Source organism: Hyperolius riggenbachi, chromosome 1 (genome assembly GCF_040937935.1).
Source record: "Hyperolius riggenbachi isolate aHypRig1 chromosome 1, aHypRig1.pri, whole genome shotgun sequence".
Lineage (NCBI taxonomy): Eukaryota > Metazoa > Chordata > Amphibia > Anura > Hyperoliidae > Hyperolius > Hyperolius riggenbachi.
This window is the reverse complement of record NC_090646.1, coordinates 636,492,743-636,516,593: the sequence shown is the minus strand read 5'-3', so window position 1 is coordinate 636,516,593 and position 23,851 is coordinate 636,492,743. Positions and strand designations below refer to the sequence as shown.

Genomic DNA, 23,851 nt, shown 5'->3' with positions numbered 1-23,851 from the left:
CGGTGGAGAGCGGGGATGCCGGGAGGAATCCGACTCCAAGGCGGAACTCCTCCGGCGGTGGGCAATCCGCATCTGAGGCCTCCGCACCGCCGGCGCCACCTTCCGGATCCACTGCGGCCCTTGGTACCCGCTCTGCACAGCGGGCCAAGCAGGCCCAGCGCACAGACATCCAGGCAACGGGCGCCGCCCCCTCCCCGGGTGCGGCGGCGGCCCAGCCGCATCGCAAGGGGGCTGGGAGCGCATCTAAGAGCAAGCGGAAGGGGGGGCCGGCCGGGCCCTCCAGAAGACAGGGGAAGAAGAATGCCTCCAGGAGCGGCAGAGGTTCCAGCCAGCAGGATGCAGCCTACAGCACCAGTCAGCCCACTCCCAGCCCTGAACAGGTGTCGCAGTCTGAGGATGAGTCGGTGGTCGCAGAGGAGATGTCTTTGCCAACTGGATCAGGACAGACGGCTGTACAGGACGCCGGTCCAGCGCAGCCAGGTGAGGCCAATCCCCTTATTACTATTGCCAGGTGGTTGTTGGGGGCGGCTGGGGGGTTTCAAGGGGCAGGGGGTTCTGGGGCGTTGGGAGCCTTGACTCCAGTAACACTACCAGGTTTAGCAGGTTTGGCAGGCAGCGGGGTGGGTGCGCCCGCGCTTCAGCCATCACCTACCGCGGTATGGTCCCCCCTACCCCAGGCTGCAGCGGCCGTAGCGGCCGCTAGCGGATCAGCGCATACTTCAGCTGCCCCATTGCAGGTTTTGGCGTCCTCTCCGGTCGCCGAGGCCAGCAGCGCATCAGGGGTATTTCTTGCTGGGCAGTCAGGTCTGGTGGCTCCCACGGGAGTTACAACAGGGGTCCCAGTGGTGGCAGGGGATCCTGGGTTGGTGCGGATGGCGGATGCCGCTCATGCGGAAATGTATGTGTGTTTCAGGGGAAGGTTAGGGTCGCATTTGAAATTGGAGGTAAAAGAACGCATTTGGAGGGGTGAGTATGTGGAGATTTTCTCACTACTGCCACTAGAGAAGTTCAACTTAGACAAGGGGAAGCCGGACGAAAAAAAGAGGGAGGAGGAACGTCGTTATCGGCTGATCCCTCGGACCTTCCAGAATTGGTTCCAAGCGTTCGCAATTCTGGCAAGTGTCGTTGGAGAGAGGCAACCGGAAAATTGCTCTGCGTTGTTCGGGTATATGGATTCTATCGGCGAAGCTCAAAGGTCGTACGGCGGCAACGCATGGCTGCGATACGACGAGCTCTTCAGGCAAAGTATGGCAGTAAGGCCAGCAGTACGATGGGATCACCAGGACATCCACTCTTGGATGCGCCTCATGATCCCGACACGGGGAACGCAGTCCTTTCTCGGTCAGGGCAGCGGCGCAACACCAGCCGGGCCGCGAACCGAGAGAGGAAAAGGGGTTTGCTGGCAGTTTAATGAGGGATCCTGCCGTTTTGGACACTCGTGTCGCTTCAGGCACGAGTGTTCAGGCTGCGGGGGATCACACGCCGCGTCCAGATGTTTTAAAAAGAAAGGAAAGTCCTCTGACTTTGCTTCAAAAAGGGACGACGCCAGTGAAGCTGCACGAGATGGAACCGTTCCTAAATAGGTATCCGAAATCGGAAGAAGCGGAATTTTTACGTAGGGGTTTTTCCGTTGGTTTCGTTATCCCGAGTTGTTGTCAGTTGCCAGCCTGTAGTCCAGTTAGGAACTTGAGATCTGCTATTGAGCTTCCCGAGGTAGTTTCCCGCAAGATAGAGAAAGAGGTGGCGGCAGGCCGCCTAGCAGGCCCCTTTTTGGACCGTCCCCTGGACGACCTAGTGGTTTCTCCATTGGGTGTTGTGCCAAAGAAGGAGCCTGGGTCTTTTCGCATGATACACCACCTGTCATTCCCTCGTGGTTTATCGGTGAATGATGGGATCCCGGACACAGAAGTGTCCGTGGTCTATACGTCATTCGACGTGGCTGTAAGGTGGGCTAGACGGTTAGGCCCTGGGGCCTTGTTAGCTAAAACAGACATTGAGGCAGCTTTTAGGTTGTTACCAGTTCACCCGGAGAGCTTCCGTTTGCTAGGATGCTTTTGGAAGGGTGAGTATTTTGTGGATAAATGTCTTCCCATGGGTTGCTCCATCTCATGCGCATATTTTGAGAAGTTCAGTGGGTTCCTGGAATGGGTGGTGAGAGACATGTCAGAGGTTCAGTCGATCATCCACTATCTTGATGACTTCCTCTTTTTGGGGCCGGCGGGTTCCCCCAATTGCGCGTATGCCCTGGCCACGATGCGGCATGTCTGTGGTCGTTTCGGGATCCCTCTCGCGGAGGACAAAACGGAGGGACCAACGACATCCCTGAATTTTTTAGGTATCACCATTGACACCTTATTAATGGAATGTCGGTTGCCTCACGACAAGGTGACTGACTTGAGGAACACGATCGCGGCGGCAATCTTGTCTAAGAAAATGACGCTGAGAGGAGTACAATCCCTGTTAGGAAAATTGAATTTCGCCTGCAGAATTATGCCCATGGGGCGGATATTCTGCAGGCGGTTATCCTTGGCAACAGCAGGAAAGAGTGCGCCGCATCACCGCATTCGGTTGAATGCGGAGCTGCGGGCGGACCTGCAAGTATGGTCTGTTTTTCTGGGCAGTTTCAACGGGAGATCTCTGTGGTTACAGGACGTGGTGAGTAATTTTGATGTGGAACTCTTTACCGACGCCGCTGGTGCACATGGTTTCGGCGCATTCCTGGCGGGTAAGTGGTGTGCTGCCCCTTGGGATCAATCGTGGGTGGAAGCGGGGTTTACATCTAACCTGGTCCTGCTGGAATTGCTTCCCATTGTAGTGGCAATGCGGCTTTGGGGCTGTCACCTGGCCAACAAGCGCATCAAGATTAACTGCGATAATATGGGGGTGGTGGAAGCAATTAATAACTTCTCGGCGTCATCTCCCCCGGTCATATGTTTGATGCGCCAGTTGGTGTTCGAATGCTTGCGTTCAAACGTTCATATTTGTGCTGTACACATCCCTGGGGTTGAGAATGTCACGGCTGACGCGTTGTCTCGATTTCAGTGGGACAGGTTCCGGGCGGCGGCCCCAGCGGCGGAGGAAGTTGGGGTGCCTTGTCCAGTGGCGATGTGGGGAGTTCCATTCGGGCGGTATCTCTCTTGATCAGCAGATCCTTATCGGAAGCATCATGGGCGGCGTACACGGCCATATGGCGCACGTGGGACGCCTTGGTGTACCAGGTGGGAGACTGCAGTTCAGACGAGGATAGGCTTTGTTTAATGTTATATTTTGTGGGAAGATGTTTCTCGGAGGGGGTGTCAGTGTCGGCCATGAATAAAAAGGTAGCAGCGCTGGCGTTCTGGTTTAAATTGCGTGGGCTGCAGGATGTAACAAAAGATTTTAGAATCAGGCAGGCATTGAAAGGTTACAGAGCGGGGTGGGTGCAGAGAGATTCCAGGCGCCCGGTTACATTTGAATTATTGGGCAAAGTAGTAGGGGCACTCGGCATGGTATGTTCATCGGAATACGAGGCTACTTTATTTAATGCCGTATTTACATTAGCCTTTTTTGGGGCATTTAGGGTAGGCGAGCTGGTCAGCCCAAGCAAACGAATAGTGGGAGGCATCCGGGCAGCGGACGTCACGTTACTGGACGACTCGGTTTGTATTTTTCTTAGGCGTTCCAAAACAGACCGGTTGGGTAAGGGCCGGTCGATCTCCCTGTTTCGCATAGGGGGCCCTCTTTGCCCGCGGTCAGTGTCGGAGTCTTTCATGACTATTCGGCCTCCGGGGGCGATTGCCTTCTTTTCACACGCGGATGGCGTCCCGCTTACCAGATTTCAATTTACCGCTATATTTCGGAAGTGTCTTACGCACATAGGCGTCTGCCCGACAGATTTTGCCTCCCACTCGTTCAGAATTGGGGCGGCTACTGAAGCGTCCCGGTGGGGTATGAGCGAGGAGGTCATCCAGAGGATTGGGAGATGGGAGTCAGCTCGGTTTAGGTCCTATGTTCGCCCCCATTTAGTGTAGGTTATGCCCTGTAGTTCATAGTTTAGTTTTCTGTAGTTTACTTTGTTCTTTTCAGGTGCACAGATCCTGGTCTGGATATTTGGACACTCTTATGTGAAATGGGGGGCCAAACGGGCCGACGTGAGACCGGAAGGTCGGCAGCTCGGCTTTCCTCGCGACCAGGTCTGTATCAGGTGGCTGGGTTTCCCGGGGATGCTCTGGTCAAGGGTCCTACATGAACTACACCGGTTCTCTAGGCTTGATAGAGCCCCTGATATCCTTGTGCTGCACGTGGGAGGCAATGACCTGGCTTCCCGATCTACTAGGGTCATCATAAAAGACATCAAATTTGATGTTTTAAGGATTAGGTCGTCTTTCCCAACCACAATTATAGTGTGGTCGGATATGGTCGCCCGCACCTCGTGGAGATTGGCACGATCCGTGCAAAAAATCAACAAGGCCAGGGTTAAACTTAATAAGGAGATTACCAAGTTTGTGATCAGGAACGGGGGTCTGGCCATCAGACACAGAGAGTTAGAGGAGGACAGCAGCTTATATTTAAGGGGGGATGGGGTGCACTTGAATGCAGTTGGGACAGATCTTTGGGCCCTAGGTATTGAAGATGGGATCCAGAGAGCCTTGAGGTTGGGGGCCTCGATGGCATAAGGGGTCATGCCAGCTCGTGGTGGAGGGGTAGGGGGTTCCGGAGGTGGGATCTATTTGGCAGGGGATTTGCCGCGGGGCAAATTCCGGAGGGTTACTGAGCAGCAGAGATTATCAACCAGGTGGGCATGCAGCTGTCCCCGAACCGGCGAACGCGGTGGGGGCCGGTCTCAAGGCTGCATGCCGGTTACAAGCTATTGGTTAAAGAGAGGTACCTCCGGATCCCTCACCCCAGCTCTCTGGAAGAGGTTATTCCAAGAGATTGTTATGTTTGGTGTTATGTTTGGTTTTACATATATTGTTGGTTTTAAATAAACGGGCTGCTTTGGCCTAAATTTATCCAAGTTGCCATTGTAGTCTGCGTATTTTTTATATAGCGTTAAGAGGTTTTGGGGGTGGGGTAGATTGTGGTTTATCCCAAGGAATAAGCTATATCCTATCAAGAATGGGGCCGGGAACTGTAGCGCAGTGTAATGTGCAGGGCCCCCACATGATAGGGTAGCTGACCGGGAGGTATGGGGTTAATAGCCAGGCGAGGAGGAGTTTAGGTTCCCGGGCTTTGGGAAAGAGCTAATGGGGGCGGGGGGGTAGTCTATAAAAGAGGGGGGCGGAGTTCTGGCCTCTCAGCAAGTGTAAGGGAAAGCTCCCTCCCTCCCTCCCTTGTATATTGGTTCTGTTTTCTTACAGGTGAGACATTCGTCATTGCAGCCGGAGGGGTAGGGGGTTCCGGAGGTGGGATCTATTTGGCAGGGGATTTGCCGCGGGGCAAATTCCGGAGGGTTACTGAGCAGCAGAGATTATCAACCAGGTGGGCATGCAGCTGTCCCCGAACCGGCGAACGCGGTGGGGGCCGGTCTCAAGGCTGCATGCCGGTTACAAGCTATTGGTTAAAGAGAGGTACCTCCGGATCCCTCACCCCAGCTCTCTGGAAGAGGTTATTCCAAGAGATTGTTATGTTTGGTGTTATGTTTGGTTTTACATATATTGTTGGTTTTAAATAAACGGGCTGCTTTGGCCTAAATTTATCCAAGTTGCCATTGTAGTCTGCGTATTTTTTATATAGCGTTAAGAGGTTTTGGGGGTGGGGTAGATTGTGGTTTATCCCAAGGAATAAGCTATATCCTATCATGCAACTTCCACCTTCGTAACATCTGTAAGATTCGCCCTTTCCTGACCCCTGCCACCACCAAACTCCTCATCCATTCCCTCATAATTTCCCGCCTCGACTACTGCAATGCCCTTCTGTCTGGACTCCCTAAGACCCGAATAGCCCCACTGCAGTCCATCATGAATGCGGCTGCCAGAATTATCCACTCCTCCCATCGCTCCACCAGGGCGGCTCCCCTCCGTGAATCCCTCCACTGGCTTCCTATCCAGTCCAGAATCAGATTCAACATATTGTGTCTGACCTACAAATCCATCCACAAAACCTGTCCAACCTACATTTCTGATCTTACTCAGAGATACACACCAAGCCGCTCACTCCGCTCCTCCAATGAACTTCGCCTGACCGTCCCCCGCATCACCCAGTCCCATGCACGCCTCCAAGACTTCTCAAGAGCCGCTCCGACACTATGGAACTCCCTACCTCCACCCATTAGGGCAGCCCCCTCCTTCAACACCTTCAAGAAGGCCCTCAAAACTCACCTTTTCACTCTTGCCTACCACCCCTCACAATTGCTCTAAACCCACAGCCGAACTCTGGTCCCCTACCTCTCGTGTCCCTACCTCTCCCTCTAGATTGTAAGCCTTTGGGCAGGGTCCTCACTCCTTTTGTGTCCTACCTGATCATGCACCTCTATTACTGTGCACCCATGCTATGCATTTGAGTGAACCTAACTTGCCTAACTCCATGCTCCCATCCAGTGACTGACTAAGCATTACCTTGTACTCATACTGTGCTGCCTGATCTGGTTTTCTTGTATTCCTGTATTGTCATATTGCTGTTTGTCACCCCTAAATATTGTCTGTAACCTAAATTAATGTTCAGCGCTGCTTAATATGTTGGCGCTTTATAAATACAACAAATAAATAAATAATAAATAAATAAATACTTACTGTAAGTGACAGCAACATAGGAGAAAAGTAATTTATGGCCCATTTAACTCCGGAAGAAATGTACTTCTTATTTGTATGTGTTAACATGAATTTTAAATTTTAAGATTTTCGTGACAGAGGTTCTTTAACCTCCTTGGCGGTAACCCCGTGTGTGACACGGGGTAAGCAGCCGGAGGGTGCCGCTCAGGCCCTGCTGGGCCGATTTACATCATTTTTTTTTTTTGCTGGACGCAGCTAGCACTTTGCTAGCTGCGCCAGCACACCGATTGCCGCCGCCCCGCTCCCGATCGCCGCTATCCATTGCGGCGCGCGCCCGCCCCCCCCAGACCCCGTGCGCTGCCTGGCCAATCAGTGCCAGGCAGCGCCGAGGGGTGGATCGGGACTCCCAATGACGTCACAACGTCGGTGACGTCATCCCGCCATGGCGACGGGGGAAGCCCTCCAGGAAATCCCGTTCTTTGAACGGGATTTCCTGATCGAAGCTGAGCAGCGGCTATCAGCGAGCCCTGGGCTCGCTACATGATTTAAAAAAAAAAAGACAAAAAAAACCTGCTGTGCTGCCTCCTGGCGGAATGTTTCACACCGCCAGGAGGGTTAAGTGAATATTCTACAAGGACAGTGCAGGCCAGCATGCTGCCTACAGGTAGGGATTAGTATTACACAGGTTTGTGGATATGTAAGTATGCCAAAGAGAAACCAGCAACACTTAGCAACGCTCACATTCCTATCCTGCAAAACTCCCTGCATCTTAAAGAGGCCCTGTTATGACATATACAGTAGACTGCAGTAAATTATTGGAATTTTCCTCCCAGAGCATTCTGAGTGGTCAGGTATTATTTGTACTGGCTTTCGAACTCTCAGTAACTAATCGTTCTGCAGAGATCACCTGGCAGAACTAAAGATGTCATGACTTGTGATAAATGTCAGAATATAAAATTTACTACACTCACTAAATAATGCATAAATTAGTATTGTAAAAAAAAAAAAGCTATTTTATTCATTTTGTTATTTTCACCACAGGTCCTCTTTACGTGTCATTTATGCTTTCTTGGTACAGATAATTCCTTTGAATGGAAATCACGGGTACTGGAGAAGCCCATCTATTTCTACACACTGAGCGGTCCTGTGTACCTGGGCGTGGATTCCTTCTTCTTCCTGAGGTAAGCACAAGACAAAAGAGCTTTCCAATGCAGAGCTTCATTTGTCAACAGGGCCGGATTTCTGGAAGGACACAAGGGCCCGGGCCTCGGGCGACTGCAGTCTAAGGCGGCACCTGGAGATGAAATAGAAGTTGCTATATATGAAAGAGGAGGCTGCAAATGGGGAGCAAGACATGGAAAGGGAAGCTGATGCCTAAGGGAGCTGTACATGAAAGAGAGGGGCTGCAGTACATGGATGATACACATGGAAGAGGGGGCTGCACATGGAATGGGAGGGGCTGCTGTACATGGATGATACACATGGAAGAGGGGGCTGCACAAGGAATGGGAGGGACTGCTGTATATTGATGAAACACATGAAAGAGGGGGCTGCACATGGAATGGGAGGGGCTGCAGTACATGTATGATACACATGGAAGAGATGGCTGTACATGGGATGGGAGGGGCTGCTGTACATGGATGATACACATGGAAGAGAGGGCTGCACAGGGAATGGGAGGGGAGCTGTTGTGCATGGAAGGGGTGAAACCACATACTTGGCCTAATGGAAAGTATAAATCTGGCCATGTTTGTCAATACTTATTTGCCCTCAGAGAACTTGCACAATTGCCACATCAGCCTGGTATTTCCTGTGAGTGGGAAACCCATAAGAAGGTATCTATGAAACTATGATGAGTATGAATTTTTGTGCTTTACAAAACATCCCAATACAGTAACCAAACTAATTTGACTAATTTGACCTCCTGACCAGTAGTGGATAAAACCTACGTGTGATCGCTAATTCCTCCATATACACAAGCAGTGAGCTCACTTGGACAGTTAAATGGCCGCAGGGGTGTAACTACAAATCATGGGGCCCACCAGCAAAACATTGATGAGCCCCCCCAGTGTTGACACTAGTGTTGGGCGAACAGTGTTCGCCACTGTTCGGGTTCTGCAGAACATCACCCTGTTCGGGTGATGTTCGCGTTCGGCCGAACACCTGGTGGTGTTCGGCCAAACTGTTCGGGTTCGCCCGAACGGCTCATTGCCTGGCCGAACAGGGCCCCTGTTCGGCACGAACAGGGCCCTGTTCGCCCGAATACTGCCCCCCTATGGGGTCGCAGGCATAAGGGGGGAGCATGCCCCGATCGCGGGGGGGGTCGGAAATTCCCCCCACCCCCTCCGCTAGCGCTCCCCCCTCTGCCCGCTTCCCCATTCAAAAGTTAGGAAGTGAAACTGTACCTGTGCGGTAGTGGGTGGCTGGCAGTGGGCGGCACTATGGAGTGACTGAGGAGGAGGAGGAGTCCGGAGAGTGACGCGTTGAGGGAGGCCGGGCAGCGGGCGGATCAGCAGTAGTACCGTACTACTGCTGATCCGCCCACTGCCCGGCCTCCCTCAACGCGTCACTCTCCGGACTCCTCCTCCTCCTCAGTCACTCCATAGTGCCGCCCACTGCCAGCCACCCACTACCGCACAGGTACAGTTTCACTTCCTAACTTTTGAATGGGGAAGCGGGCAGAGGGGGGAGCGCTAGCGGAGGGGGTGGGGGGAATTTCCGACCCCCCCCCCCCGCGATCGGGGCATGCTCCCCCCTTATGCCTGCGACCCCATAGGGCCCCCAAAAGCGGGATGTTCGGGGAGTTCGGGGTTCGGCCCGAACATGCCGAACATTGCGGCCATGTTCGGCGAACTTTCCCGAACCCGAACATCCAGGTGTTCGCCCAACACTAGTTGACACCCCTTACCTTGCCTCCCCCTGGTGACCCTCACGGCCTGGGGGCCCATCTCACAAGGGTCATAAAACATGTGTGGCCACCAGCATCTTCACACCCATAACATTATATTCATACTCATAACATCAGGATCTTCACACCCATAATGAGTGTAGCCAAACATCTGATATGGAGGATAGTCCTCTGTATTAGAGAGAGGGAGGGTTAGTAGTTCCACCCCCCACAGCTCTGGGCCCTCCTGTGATTGCATGGGCTGCTTGCTTATAGTTACGCCCCTCAGTTATGGCCGTGTGGTTGATACTACATCTTGAGACCAATATTGAGGTGTGTATCTGCATGCTGTGTTGTCTGGGTAGCATGGTGCGTATGTATTACCAGGGCTGCTCAAATCCGAATTCGGGTGAAACCCGGATAGTTGCTATCCGGATTTCTCCCAGTAAACCTGTGCCAGGGGGAGGTCAAGTTTACCTGTCTGACGTCTTCTTCGTCCGTCCCTCGGCGCCTCCCACGATGCAGTCCAAGCGCATCACGTGACTACAAACACTTCCTCCTTTAACCCGGAAGGAGGAAGTGTTTGTACTCACATGACCGCTGCTTGGACCGCATCGTGGGAGGCGCCGAGGGATGGACGAAGAAGACGTCATACAGGTAAGCTTGACACCCCCCCCCCCCCCCCCCCCCCCCCGCACAGGTTTACTGGGAGAAATCCGGATAGCAATTATCCGGGTTTCACCCGAATTCAGATTTGAGCATCCCTGTGTATTACTACACCGCCGGTGAGCTGGGCGCAGGCTGAGCTGAATGACGGCTCACCCTTCTGACGCTCAAATCTCCGGCAGCATTAAATACTATTCCCCCTCAAAGTCCTGGCAACTCGGAGGGAGGAGTAATTCAGGGTCCGGCCAGAACCCCAAATTACTCTTATGCGCCCCACACAGTATAACATTACTGCTATGGCGGCGCCTAGTTTCAACGCTCGGGAGCCATGCTCCGAAACCACCTGCTTCGAGCATGGATGGCCATTCCACGTTTTTATTCTTGCTTAGGTTTGTGTTTAAAACACTTTTTGATTAATGAGTATTTTTTTTTTAATTTGCTATACATGTTAAGGGGAACCCGAGGTGAACCTGAGGTAAAAAAAATGAGGCTTCCTGTGTCCTCCTTCCCGCTGCTGCCGCTCACCGGGTTCCTCCGGAAGATACAGGCCACGCCTCCTCTACGGCATAAGTGCGGCCCTGCTGCACCTGCTCAAGCATGGCGCCGGCTGCGTGTTTGTGCTCAAGTGGCTCTGGGCTACTGCGGTGGCTCACCTGTACTCACGCAGACGCAGTACAGCTGCTCTCGTGCCTGAAGAGGAATGCAGCTCCGATCCTCAATCCGACAAGCCCTTATCGGACTTCTTCAGGGGGTCCATGCTTGACAACAGGGGACCAGAGGTTGGCATGGAAAGCCTCCGTAGGGTCCAGAAACTTCTTCTTAGGTAAGTATGTCTTTTATGACCCGAGTTTTGTCTTGGGTTCTATTTAAAGGAGAACTGTAGTGAGAGGTATATGGAGGCTGCCATATTTGTTTCCATTTAAGCAATACCAGTTGCCTGGCTATCCTGCCTCTAATACTTTCAGCCATAGGCCCTACACAAGCATACAGAAGATCAGGCGTTTCTGACAAGATTAGCCGCATGCTTGTTCCTGGTGTGATTCAGACACTTCTTCAGCCAAATAGACCAGCAGGGCTGCCAGGCAATTGGTATTGCTTAAAAGGAAATAAATATGGCAGCCTCCATATACCTCTCACTACAGTTCTCTTTTAAGTAGAGATGACACAAACATAGAATTTTTCGTTCGCGAACAGTGAATGCGAACTTCCAAAAGGCGAAACGCCATAACCTTCAATGGGCAGGCAAATTTTAAAACCTGCAAAGACTGTTTCTGGCCACAAAAGTGATGGAAAACTTGTTTCAAGGGGTCTAACACCTGGATAGGGGCATGCCGGAGGGGAGTTGATGCAAAGTCGTGTTTTAATCCCTAAAGGGCAAAAATCACATTATACACAGCTCTGGGTGTCAGTGGGCTGTGGAGTGTCACACATACACATCTGCAGCAAGTCTGACTCTCACTAAAGCAGGCCATACACTGGCTCGATTCACGGCCGTTTCGACAGCAGATCTGATCCTGGGATCGGATCTGCTGCCAATCGCTTGCGCTAAACGCACCCACCGATCCGATTCCCTCCCGAAATCGGATCGGTCCGTCGATCGCGCCGTGCGGGAAATTACCCTCGATCGCCCGGCGGTAGGAACGCGTCGCTTGCGGCGTACGATTCGGGCCCGATCCGAGCATGTATACATTACCTGAAGCTGGCTCCGGGGTCCTCTTCTCCTCGCTGCACCGCATTTCCGCATGTCCCAGTGTACGCTTATACTTCCTGTGTCACTCCGGTGACCAGGAAGTTGAAATAGAGGGCGCTCTATTTGAACTTCCTGGTCACGGATTAACACAGGAAGCGCCGGGATGGAGCAAGAACAGTGGTGCGGTGCAGTGCGGAGAAGACGCCCGGGAGCCAGCCTCAGGTAATGTATACGGGGGGGGGGGGGGGGGGGGGGGGACAGGCGGCAGGAGCAGCTGAACAGATTGTGATCGGTTTCAGGCTGAAATCGATTCACAATCTGTTTGCAGTAAAGGCAGCCATACGATCCCTATCTGATCAGATTCGATCAGATAGGGATCTGTCAGCTGGTCGATCTAATGGCACATCGACCAGTGTATGGCCACCTTAACAGTCAGCAGCCAGCAGAGAATTAATCCAATATGGCCACCGCAACTGCTTTTTTATAGGGTTTGGCCACACACCATACAATTAAAAGATCCAATTTTCCACCAATTCGATAATTTTTCGATTGGTTGTCTAGAAAAATCAAGAGCTTTTCTTTGTTTTCAATTGATAAATCCGATCGAATTTTTTGTATTTTTTTTCATTTTTTGGAGATTGGACATGTTGGAAATTTTAGATCAACTTTATCTAAAATGTTATGATGTGTGATAGATTGTCAATTACTTGATGTACAGTTCCAATTAATTTTTTTCTGAGCTTTCAATTATTTTATTCATGATTGGGGAAAAATTGAACATAGGTGTGTGGTACATTGGTCAGATTTTTGAATTGTTACAATCAGTCAGAAAAATTGATTGCTATTCTTGAACTGAACAGATATGTAACAAATTGTACGGTGTGTGGCCACCTTAACTTATCTATGCACAGAGGGAGATGTTGCTTGCTTAGCAGTTGGTAAGAGCTGTTATTTCCCACAATGCAATGAGGTTCACAGATAGCAAACTGTCAGGGCCATGGTCCTGACATCACACTGTGGGAGGGGTTTCACCACAATATCAGCCATACAGACCCCCTGATGATCTATTAGAGAAGAGGAAAATATTTCTCCCGGTAAAGGCGGTATCAGCTTCTGAGTGGGATGAAGTTCAATCCTAGGTTAAAGTTTGTCTTTAAAGGATACCACAACTGACATGTGACATGATGAGATAGACATGGGTATGTACAGTGCCTAGCACACAAATAACTATGCTGTGTTCCTTTTTTTCTTTCTCTGCCTAAAAGAGGTAAATATCAGGTATGTAAGTGGCTGACTCAGTCCTGACTCAGACAGGAAGTGACTACAGTGTGACCCTTACTGATAAGAATTTCCCCCTTTTTTATCTCTTTCTTGCTCTCAGAAGCCATTTTCTTCTAGGAAAGTGTTTTATAGTTGGAATTTGTTATCAGTGAAGGTCACACTGTAGTCACTTCCTGTCTGAGTCAGGACTGAGTCAGCCACTTACATACCTGATATTTAACTCTTTCAGGCAGAGAAAGAAAAAAAGGAACACAGCATAGTTATTTGTGTGCTAGGCACTGTACATACCCATGTCTATCTCATTATGCCACATGTCAGTTGTGGTATCCTTTAAGAATGCACTGTATAAAAAGGGCACATTCCATTCCACGTCCTCTGGAGACTGTGTCAGGGATTCAGAATACAAGACATACTGCTCATTCTATTCCAGGAACAATATCAGTCCAGGCTTTGTGAGGTAAATATATGCCAATAAGCACTCCTACAAAGTACAACGTGGAGCCACTTTATAAATAGGTTGTTCCATTTATTTTGCTCAGCCTGGCATCACTAATGTTTGTACTCTTTATGTTCGGAACAAATCACGCAGAGGAGCGCACCTATATTTAGACTATAGTTAAATGAAACTTTGTTTTTGTTGAGGAGGAAACAAATTCTGTTCAGTTTTTTCTTTTCACCGCATAGTTTATTATTTTATGCTTTCAGTGCCAAAAAATTATGTACCGCGACTCAGTCATTTTAGGCCAAACACAGAACTCGGAAGCATTGGACCAATCAGAAAATGCAGATTTTTTTCTGCACAATTTTAATCACAAGACTGATTTTCCGTTTTTCCAATTTCTGCTTTGCCGATTTCTGTTTTTCCGATTTCTGTTTTTTGATTTCCGTTTTTCTTTTTCTAATACAATACTCCTCAAAAATCGGAAATCAGAGAAACGGAAATGGAAAAAAAACAGAAAATCGAAATGGGCATCTCCGACCATCCCTGCAAATAAATGCATTCAGGAGTGTAAGTGCGAACCATGCCCCCCTGCGTGTACATTTCATGAGGCTTCCTCTCCAGTATAACAGTCTAAGGCCCAGTGCACACCAAAAACCGCTAGCAGATCCGCAAAATGCTGGAGGTTTTTGAAGCAGATTTCATGGCGATTCTAGGCATGTTTAGAGACGTTCTCTTAACATGCCTAGCGTTTTTGGAGCTTTTTTGTGTAGCAGATTTCATATATTGTTACAGTAAAGCTGTTACTGAACTCCTTCTGTAACAAAAACGCCTGGAAAACTGCTCTGATCTAGCATTTTTCAGAGCGGTTTTCCACTTTCCTATACATAACATTGAGGCAGAAACGCCTCAGAAATCTAAAAAATGCTGCAGCCCCCGAGTTTGCTTTGTGGGAAAAACAACCCGCTCTGGTGTGCACCAGCCCATTGACTTTCATTAGCCAAGCGGTTTTCCCCCTGCAAGCGTTTTAAAAACGCTCCAGAACCGCTCTGGTGTGCACCAGCCCTAAGAGTCTAATTCCCCTTGCCCCAGTGTGGCCATTTTAACATGGCTACCCCAACTCATAGCAAGTGTGGCCACTACCACATCCCACAACCCAAGTAAGAGTGGAAGCATTCCCATTAGAGATGTCGCAAACTTAGAATTTTCTGTTCGCGAACGCGAACTTCCGCAAAATGTTTGCAAACAGGTGAGTATGGCTAACCGCCATAGACTTCAATATGCAGGCAAATTTTAAAACCTACAAAGACTGTTTCTGGCCACAAAAGTGATAGAAAAGTTGTTTCAAGGGGTCTAGCACCTGGATAGGGGCATGGCGGAAGGGGATCCATGCCAAATGTCCCACCACAAATTATGGAGTTGATGCAAAGTCAGGTTTTAATCCCAAAGGGCACAAATCACATTATGCACAGCTCTGGGTGTCAGTGGGCTGTGGGGTGTCTCACATAGAGAAATGCAATAGTAATATCAGAATACAGTGAAATCATAATGCACTGAAATGGTTCTGTGCCTGCAACTTAATGAGGCAACACCAGAAGTGTGCACACAGCTCTGGGTGTCACAGGGCTGTGGAGTGTCAGACACAAAAAAAACACAGGAGGCCGATGTGCTGGCGCTCAAAAGGGCTGTTTGAGGTGCTTTCACAGCAAGTGAGGAACAAGAACACAGGCCTAACTAATGCTTTCCCTACCTATCTGCAGCAAGTCTGACCCTGCTCTCACTTAGGCTGTTTCCACTTGTGCGTTTTGTGTCAGTTTTTTTGCTCAGAAAATTTGCATCGATTTTAAAACTGTTAAGCAATGCAGCTGTTTCCACTCTATGCGAATTTTTGTATGCGTTTGTACACGTGGAAAAATCTGAGGTCCTGCATCATATTTTCGGGCATCGCGTAAGATTCGCGTACAATGCTTTGTATTGGCAATGCGAATTTTCACGTTATTTGCGCGAAAATTCGCATTAGAATCCATGGTTACAGGAAGTTGTCAGCAGTCATGACTAAGCTGTTACTAGGCAGATTATGTATATTTAACTAATGTTAAATAATACATTTTCGCGTACAAATTTAAATGCGAATTTTCACCAATCAGAAAAGTCTTATACGATTTTTGCAGGTGAAAATGTAACGCTACAGTGGAAACGTAGCCTAACAGTCAGCAGCCAGCAGAGAATGAATCCAATATGGCCACCGCTACTGCTTTTTGATAGGGGGGTGGGGGGTCCAGGAAGTGGTGCTAGCTGATTGGCTGCCATGTGTCTGCTGACTGTGAGGTAAGAGATCAAAGTTTAGCTCAATGATAATGTATAAGGGGCGAATCGAACACGCCAAATGTTCGCTGTTCGCCACGAATGCGAGCAGCCAATGTTTGCAGCGAACAGTTCGGGCCATCTTTAATTCCCAATCATTCGTTTTGCCTCCCCAATGCTCACTGTGGCCAGTATCATAACACCCCACTTCCCATACTTTCCATGCCATCCAGGGGCGTAACTACAAATCATGCGGCCCCCCAGCAAACGTTGATGGGGCCCCCAATATTCATACCAAAATAGAAGGGAGCATACCAAATAAATCCCCTCCCCCATGGCGTAACTACAGGGAAAGCAGCCCCTGTGCTCGCAGGCGGGAACAGAGCTATGAGGGGGCCTCTACTTCTAATTGACTTCCTCTGATAAAGGGATCCAGCCTTCATGTCGGGTGTTTTTGTGGCTACACTTGTTATGGGCGTGAAGATCGTGAATGACCACACTTGTTTTATGGCCTCTCTAAGATGGGCTCCCAGGCCATGAAGGGCACCAAGGGGAGGCAAGGGAAGGGGTGTGAACACTGGTGGGGGCATGGATTGTAGTTACGCCACTGCTGTGGATGCTTATCCCTGCCTTTCCTCTCCTGCCACTGCAAAAGGAGAGCCACCCCTCAGGTCAATGACACACCTCCTGCAGTGCATTATGGGAGTAAGGTGTGTCCCAGACTGGTAGGGTGATTATTCCTGCCTCATAGTCCAGGACATAACAACGCAACATCCCTGCTTGCATGGCTTCTACACCACCAGCTGTTGCTTTACCGTTTTACTCAAATTTATTTTAAACCGCAGCTATTATCTCTTTAGCGGCAGTGGAGTTGAGGGTTGCAGTGGGGACTTAATGAAAAATCTCATAACTGGGTTCTAATGAAGACGGAGTGTTTCTTTAATGTTTAATTTCCTGAATGCAATATTTAAGCGCTTGGTGAATAGATTGTACAAAGGCTTTCATCTCTGCGTTGCTCGCAGCTGAAATGTTCTGCCAGAACCTCGCCATCCGGTATAAAGTACCTTTAATTATGGAGGTTAAGTTGTGGCCGTCCTTCATTTCCCCCTTGATAAGGAGATGAAACGGGAGCTGAGTGTATTACGAGGGGAAGTGACGATGTATAAGCAGATAATATCTAACCTGAAATGTCAACAAACTGTCAGTTTAATGGGGTCAGGGAGACCGCCAAAAAAAAAACACATTAGAAAACCTAATTTCTGCCAAGAGCAAAGACTTAATTATGCCCCCGCCTCCCTCCCCGCCGCGCCTGCGACAACACTTGTGGGGCTCAAGATGGCATTTTGATAATTCTCGCTCAGCTGTCGAAGGTTGCTAATGCAATTCTAGAACAGTCTAATTAAAATCCGAAGAAACGCTTGCGAAGTGACACGAGACCGGCGTTACTGACACTGTTTTCGCTACAAACGCATAATGAATCATAATTATTCGATTTAATAACGTACATAAATCTGTAGACGAGTTTGCAAAGCAAATAGGGGAGGTCTGTGGTGACTGTTTGTCAGACGTATCTGTTTTCCTCATGTGGCCACAGGCTAAATGGAGTGTGATGGAATTGTAGTGAAAATAACATATTGCTTAAAGAGGAACTTCAGTTTAACCTTTTCCAGTCCCTTTTCCTATTCCCTGTCTACTTTTTCCAATCCTATGTCCAACATCGGCATTTTTTTCTGTAGGTCCACCATGTACATAGTCTGACATAGGACCTTCAGAGGAAATTGTTCAGCCCCCTCTTCCTCGTGTGCAGCCCCTCTTCTCCATGTGCAGCACCTCTTCCCCATATGCAGCCACCTCTTCCTCGTGTGCAGCCCCTCTTCTCCATGTGCAGCACCTCTTCCCCATATGCAGCCCCCTCTTCCTCGTGAGCACCCCCCCGTCCCCATGTACAGCCCCCTTGCAAGGATTCCTTCTGTGGCGTGTTCTGTCCGTTGCGGTGGAGCCGCAAACGGACAGTTCTGGCTTGTCAGTCTGCATTTGGTTGTGCATTCGCAGTGAGTCACATTGTCATTTGCAATTGGTCTGCAGTTATGGGCAGCTCAGGATGCTGTCATCATCATTCCACCAATGGCTTACTACAGCTGAGCTGCAGCCAGATAGCCTTGGATTTCCTGCAGGCATGTTGTTACATAATACTGCATGTATTTCCTATGGGAGTCCTTTGCATTTACAACCAGCTAGCAAATGGTAATCAAATGGTAATCAAGCCAGCTCGGGGTTGAGTGATTACCATTCAGCTGTGTGGAGATTTGCATCCATTGGTCGATGTCGGCATAAAAGTCTGTCTCCCCTTTTAGACCCCGACCGTCATAGCGATCACTATGCTGGTCTGCTGGGCACTGTGCTACTCTGTATAGTTCTGCCATTGTAGTTCAATTCGACCGTATTACTTGTGCTTTAGCTAGTTCTTGATAAATATATATAAATATATATGCAGACTTGCTAATATATATTTATCCATTAGTTGAGTCATTGGTTATTTTCCTGTATTATTGTTTATTGCCTAGTTTCCATGCCTGATGGACGTTCATTGCATCCGCGGTGGATCAGTGAAGTCCATTATCCTGATAGCGTGGATTCTGCCATCACCACCTTGGTGACTGGTAGTATTCCTGCTACTCTAGTTCTGGGAATATACCTATAGGCTGCGGTTGCTATTAGTTCTTTCCTGTAGTCTTGCCTGGGTGGATGCTTGCTGGTGACTGTTGTTAGCCTGCTTGCTCTGCTTCTGTGGACGTGACTGTGAGCTGCGGTTGCTACTAGTTATTATGCTCCAATCTAGTCCTGTCTTGTACCTGTCCGAATGCTATCGCTAAGGCAGCGCAACATCGCACTGCGCTGCCATTGTGTCTTATTTCTAGCAATATCAGAAGCCCAGCACTGCAGTTGCTCTGGGCAGCCTGTGTAGCCTCTTCCATTAATCAGCTACAGTCTTTTTTCTCTTTGTGGTCAAAATTGAACCCCCCAGCATTACACTTGTGATTTGTAGACAGACAGTATTGCTTATGCACACAAGCATTACTCCCCTCTTCCCCATGTACAGCCCCTTCTCCCCTCTTCCCCATGTGCAGCCCCATCTGTCCCATGTGTAGCCCCATCTGTCCCATGTGCAGCCCCATCTCTCCCATGTGCAGCCCCTCATCCCCATCTGCAGCTCCTTATTTCCCATGTGCAGCCCCCTCTTCTCCATGTGCAGCCCCATTTCTCCCATGTGCAGCCCCATCTCTCCCATGTGCAGCCCCCTCATCCCCATGTGCAGCCCCCTCATCCCCATGCGCAGCCCCTCATCCCCATGCGCAGCCCCTCATCCCCATGTGCAGCCCCTCATCCCCATGTGCAGCCCCTCATCCCCATGTGCAGCCCCCTCATCCCCATGTGCAGCCCCTCATCCCCATGTGCAGCCCCTCATCCCCATGTGCAGCCCCTCATCCCCATGTGCAGCCCCTCATCCCCATGTGCAGCCCCCTCATCCCCATGTGCAGCTCCTTCTTCCCCATGTGCAGCCCCTCATCCCCATGTGCAGCTCCTTCTTCCCCATGTGCAGCCCCTCATCCCCATGTGCAGCCCCATCTCTCCCATGTGCAGCCCCTCATCCCCATGTGCAGCCCCATCTCTCCCATGTGCAGCCCCTCAACCCCATCTGCAGCTCCTTCTTCCCCATGTGCAGCCCCATCTCTCCCATGTGCAGCCCCTCATCCCCATGCGCAGCCCCCTCATCCCCATGTGCAGCCCCCTCTGCCCCATGTGCTGCCCCCTCTTTGATATGTGTAGAATTACATTTGCATGTAAAATAATAAAATAAGCACCTGATTGGCCTCCTGTACTAGAAGGCTGGATAAAGATGATTCTCCATTGCCTGTTGCTGAACCATCTTCTCCTTCTATTCCAGTGGATTTTTGGGAGCCAAAACTTTTCTAAACATGTCGGAAGATTCTGGGAATGAGGTAACAATGGGGATGGTCGTAAAATACATCTACAGGAGGCTGAAGAGGTAAGAACCTGGAAGATGAGCGCTGGGGGGGGATAAAACCAATAAACTTTGTATCTTAAAGCCACGCTCTATGAATCCCTAAGAATACAATAAAGCTGCTTTTAAAAAAAAACAACCCTGCTTCTGCTAATATAGCTTGTTGAAAATGCCCTATTTGAAGAGTCCCTCCAGTGTAATTGGAAATACAATAAGTGTCCTCCATATAGTACCCTAATGTAGCTCCAGCCATTGAATGGGAATACAGATCGATGTGAAATTGCCAATATTGTTAAACCCCACCTTAGCGGTCGTTTTTGCCTGTAGGCTCTCTGTTGAAGGTTGGAGTTCTGTGGCCACCACTGTGTTGCTGGGACCCACCCCCAGCTTGGCAACCATGGCCTGATAGGTGGCCGCTGAGCATGGGGCGGGCCGTGGCAACATGGTAGGGGATGGCCACAGAGCTCTGGACTTCAATGAAGAGGCTTTGGGTTTAAGTCGGGGCGGAGCTTAACAATATGGTAATACAGTATAATCTTGTTATAATAGACTGGTATAGTAAACATTTGGGTATTGTAAACTACCTTTCCAGGTCCTGGATAATCTCCATAGACTTACGTCTGTGGGAGCAAAGCCTGGTGTAGTAAACTCTGATATAATAAAACTTCTGTTATAGTAAACATGTTTTTTGGCCCTTACATGACGCTGACTCTGGATATAGTAAACAGTGGGCGGTGCATGCGTCAGTGTGAAACCTCTGGTCAGCTGCTCTCTTCAGGCTGGTTGCAAGTGAGTTGATGCCTGATAACATTTGTAAGACAAGAAGAATGTATGATATACAAAGCAGCCTGGGGAAAATGAGGAATAATGTGAACTTAAACAAAAGAAAATGCAGTGTTACCACTTTCACTTTGCAATCACTGATAAAAGTATCATCATAGTCCTCCTATGGGATTGTGCGCTCTCCTGAGTATCTCTTCCCTTGTTAGCGATGATGCTCCTGGTAGTGGGTGGAGCGCAGTACACGCTACTTTCACTTGTAGTGCAGATCAGAGCGGGCCTACTAGCTGCAAAAACTAAGGAGAGTGGAGAGGAGAGTGCTAAGTCCCGCCCGCGGAGGTATGGAAGCCATTCGCATTAGAGATGAGTGGCTTATCATGATTGGCTGCATCTTGAAGAGAGGCTTCATGATTGGCTCAAGTGTGAGCAGACAGTTTTGCAGGACACATGCTGCAAGTCCCACCTGTGGAGGTATTGGACCCACTCACAGGAAGCTAGGGGTTACCTCTACTCAGTGACGGCTGCAATTTTTAAGGATCCTTGGATACTGTACCAGCGATTTGTCCAGCCTGGCTATGCAGCCCTAGGGTATACTTAACTTTGTAGTCCACCAAATGTGCAAGTGCTTGTACTGTACCTCCAATGGGAGGACAGAGTTGTCCTGTGCAGCAGAGACTGTACCAGGGCATGCTGGGCCATTTGTAGGACAATTTCTGATGTAGTAAATTTCCTATAGAGTAAACCACTTTTCCTGGTCCTTTGGAGTTTACTATAACAAGATTATACCGTATACCATTCAATCGCCTACATTAGGGTACTATGTGGTAGAACATTAATTGGTTTTATGTGTACTTATTTACACTGGAGGAAGTCCTTACAGTTCCTCTTAACTGTTCACATAGCCACTCCTCTGCTTCCCCAATCCACCCTTCTAGCCACTGAGCACATAGTCTAGGAATCTAATGATGTATAGATGCTTATGGGAGTAGGTGTGGCGAGGACTGAGTTTTACTGTTCATATAGCCACTCTTCTGTTACCCCAGCCCCTGAGTAGTGTTGATAGTAATGAGTAATTTTGGTTCTGTGAAATGTTCTGTCATTTTTGCGAGTCTGATTGTTGTAACTTAGATTGTGTGGTTAAAGGAATACTATCAAACCAAGTGTTCTAAAATGACAATGTACAAATAATGACTAAGTAGCTGTGTAAACATTTCCTACTTTTCATGTTAAATATCAGAGGCAAAAGCTTTAATCCAAGGGGCCTTTAGTTATGCGCATTGCTTCCTTAGCAACATTAACTGCAGGCGGTCCTGCTCCTGTGAAGTATCATTACTGTGATACTTCACTCGCGGCCGCTACTGTGTTAGCTTACATTGTTACAACTATGTAAATTAACACAGTAGTGGCCCCGAGTGAAGTATCGCAGTAACGATACTTCACAGGAGCAGGACCGCCTGCAGTTAATGTTACGCGTGTTGCTAAGGAAGCAGTGTATGTAACTAAGGGAAGGCACGCTCCTACATAGCAACGAGCGATGCTATGTAAGACGTTCATAGCGCACATTACTGCACATTAAGCTGCGCTGCTTTTAGCAGAGCAGCTTGATGAATCAGGCCCATTGTATGTAGATTTTAGCTCAGTTGGAATGTTTCATTTGCAAATATGAGTCTGCTTCAATATTACACTGTTCTTTGCAAGTCAGACTGCAAAGTTATATGAAAAGTCTTGGGTGTCAGGTTTCACACACTATTACAAAAAAGTTACATTTCCTCTGCTCTCTGCAGACAGCTCATTCAGAGAAACAGGCAGCTGCCAGTGAGAGCTTTCTCTCACATACAGGGTTAACAGATGTATTGAGAGGGAATCCCCCCTCCTCTCATGATTAAGTAGCCTGTCAGATTTGGCGTCAAAGTGTGAAAGAAATTTGATAACAGTAAACAAACAGATAAGCAGGGAAATGTATACAGTCTATGAGACATAAGAAAACTAATTTTCACATGTTTTCATGTGAATGCATCGAAGTCTATGAAGCATGAGAAAACACAGTTTCACAAAAATCCATCAATGTCTATGGGCATAAGAAAGTTATATTTTCGTATAATTTTGCCTCATTGTGATCATAGTTACAATTGTGAGACTAATTTTGCAATAGTCTGAAATTTTGTACTACGATTTTGCTTTGTAATTCTGAATTTTGCTGCAAAATGACCCCGAGCGATGAGTTTAGGAATCTGATGCCTCAGAGGCCTATGGGAAGATGTGTGGGCACAACTGTGAGGATCCTGAACAGTATGCAGAAATTGGGAGTAACTGAGTTACCGGTATATATATAGGTATAAAATTGCTTTTGAGGCCTGGAACCCACTAGATCGTTTTTTTGAGAGTTTAGGGATTGCTTTCAATCGCCAGCGATTTCCCTAAACGCTCTGCCATTGTAAATGGATGGGACAGATTCCACTACAGTGATTGCGATTAGGGAAATCACAGGACATGCAGCATTTTGGGAGCGTTTCCATTGTAATAAATTGTATAGGACTAGGGAAAATGCTCCCAAAATCGCTTGCAAATCCTTGCAATTTGGGGGGCCGAGCGTTTAAAAAAAAAAAAAAAAAGTTAATAATACTTATCAAGTGTCCTGAAGAATGGCTTCCACCTGTATTGTTATTTATTATTATTTATTGTATTTATAAAGCGCCAACATCTTACGCAGCGCTGCACAATAGATAAATGGGTTAACATACAGGTAGAACATACGGAAACCCCGTTGCCTAGCAGAAGAGGTCACACAGGCTTCTCTGATTGGTCCTAGAGATACACCTATGACCTCTTCTGCTAGTGGGCAGGTCCGTGAATGGAAGCCTGACATCAGGTCACCTGGTAAGTATAATAAAGTTTATTTAAAAAAAAAATGCTAATTGGAAGCACTGTACTGTACAGTTTACAGCCTAGGAATCACTGCACACGATAGTGTGCTTTAAAAGTGCTTCAGCGATTCCTAGTGGGTCCCAGGCCTTAGAGCTGAATGAACCAGATTTTACGTCACACTGAAATGGCTGCTGTGTGACACTCTAGGAAAGTTCTATTTATTCCT

At 48.7% G+C, this 23,851-nt stretch overlaps 1 protein-coding gene and 1 long non-coding RNA gene across 3 annotated transcripts in view; one reads left to right on the top strand and one right to left on the bottom strand.

Moving 5' to 3' along the window:
• Window positions 1-23,851, top strand: part of LOC137560222 (O-acyltransferase like protein-like) — a 90,670-nt gene that overhangs the window by 29,179 nt on the left and 37,640 nt on the right. For both annotated transcript variants that reach the window (XM_068271856.1, XM_068271857.1), the window contains 2 exons: window positions 7,768-7,870; window positions 19,903-20,004. In XM_068271856.1, the coding sequence (XP_068127957.1) occupies window positions 7,768-7,870; window positions 19,903-20,004 (205 nt within the window). The remainder of the gene's footprint in view (window positions 1-7,767; window positions 7,871-19,902; window positions 20,005-23,851) is intronic.
• Window positions 7,707-20,340, bottom strand: LOC137560248 (uncharacterized). Its single transcript, XR_011029817.1, has 3 exons — window positions 20,284-20,340; window positions 19,820-20,026; window positions 7,707-7,983 (listed from the first exon to the last, which is right to left on the bottom strand). It is a non-coding gene; the product is annotated as an uncharacterized lncRNA (long non-coding RNA).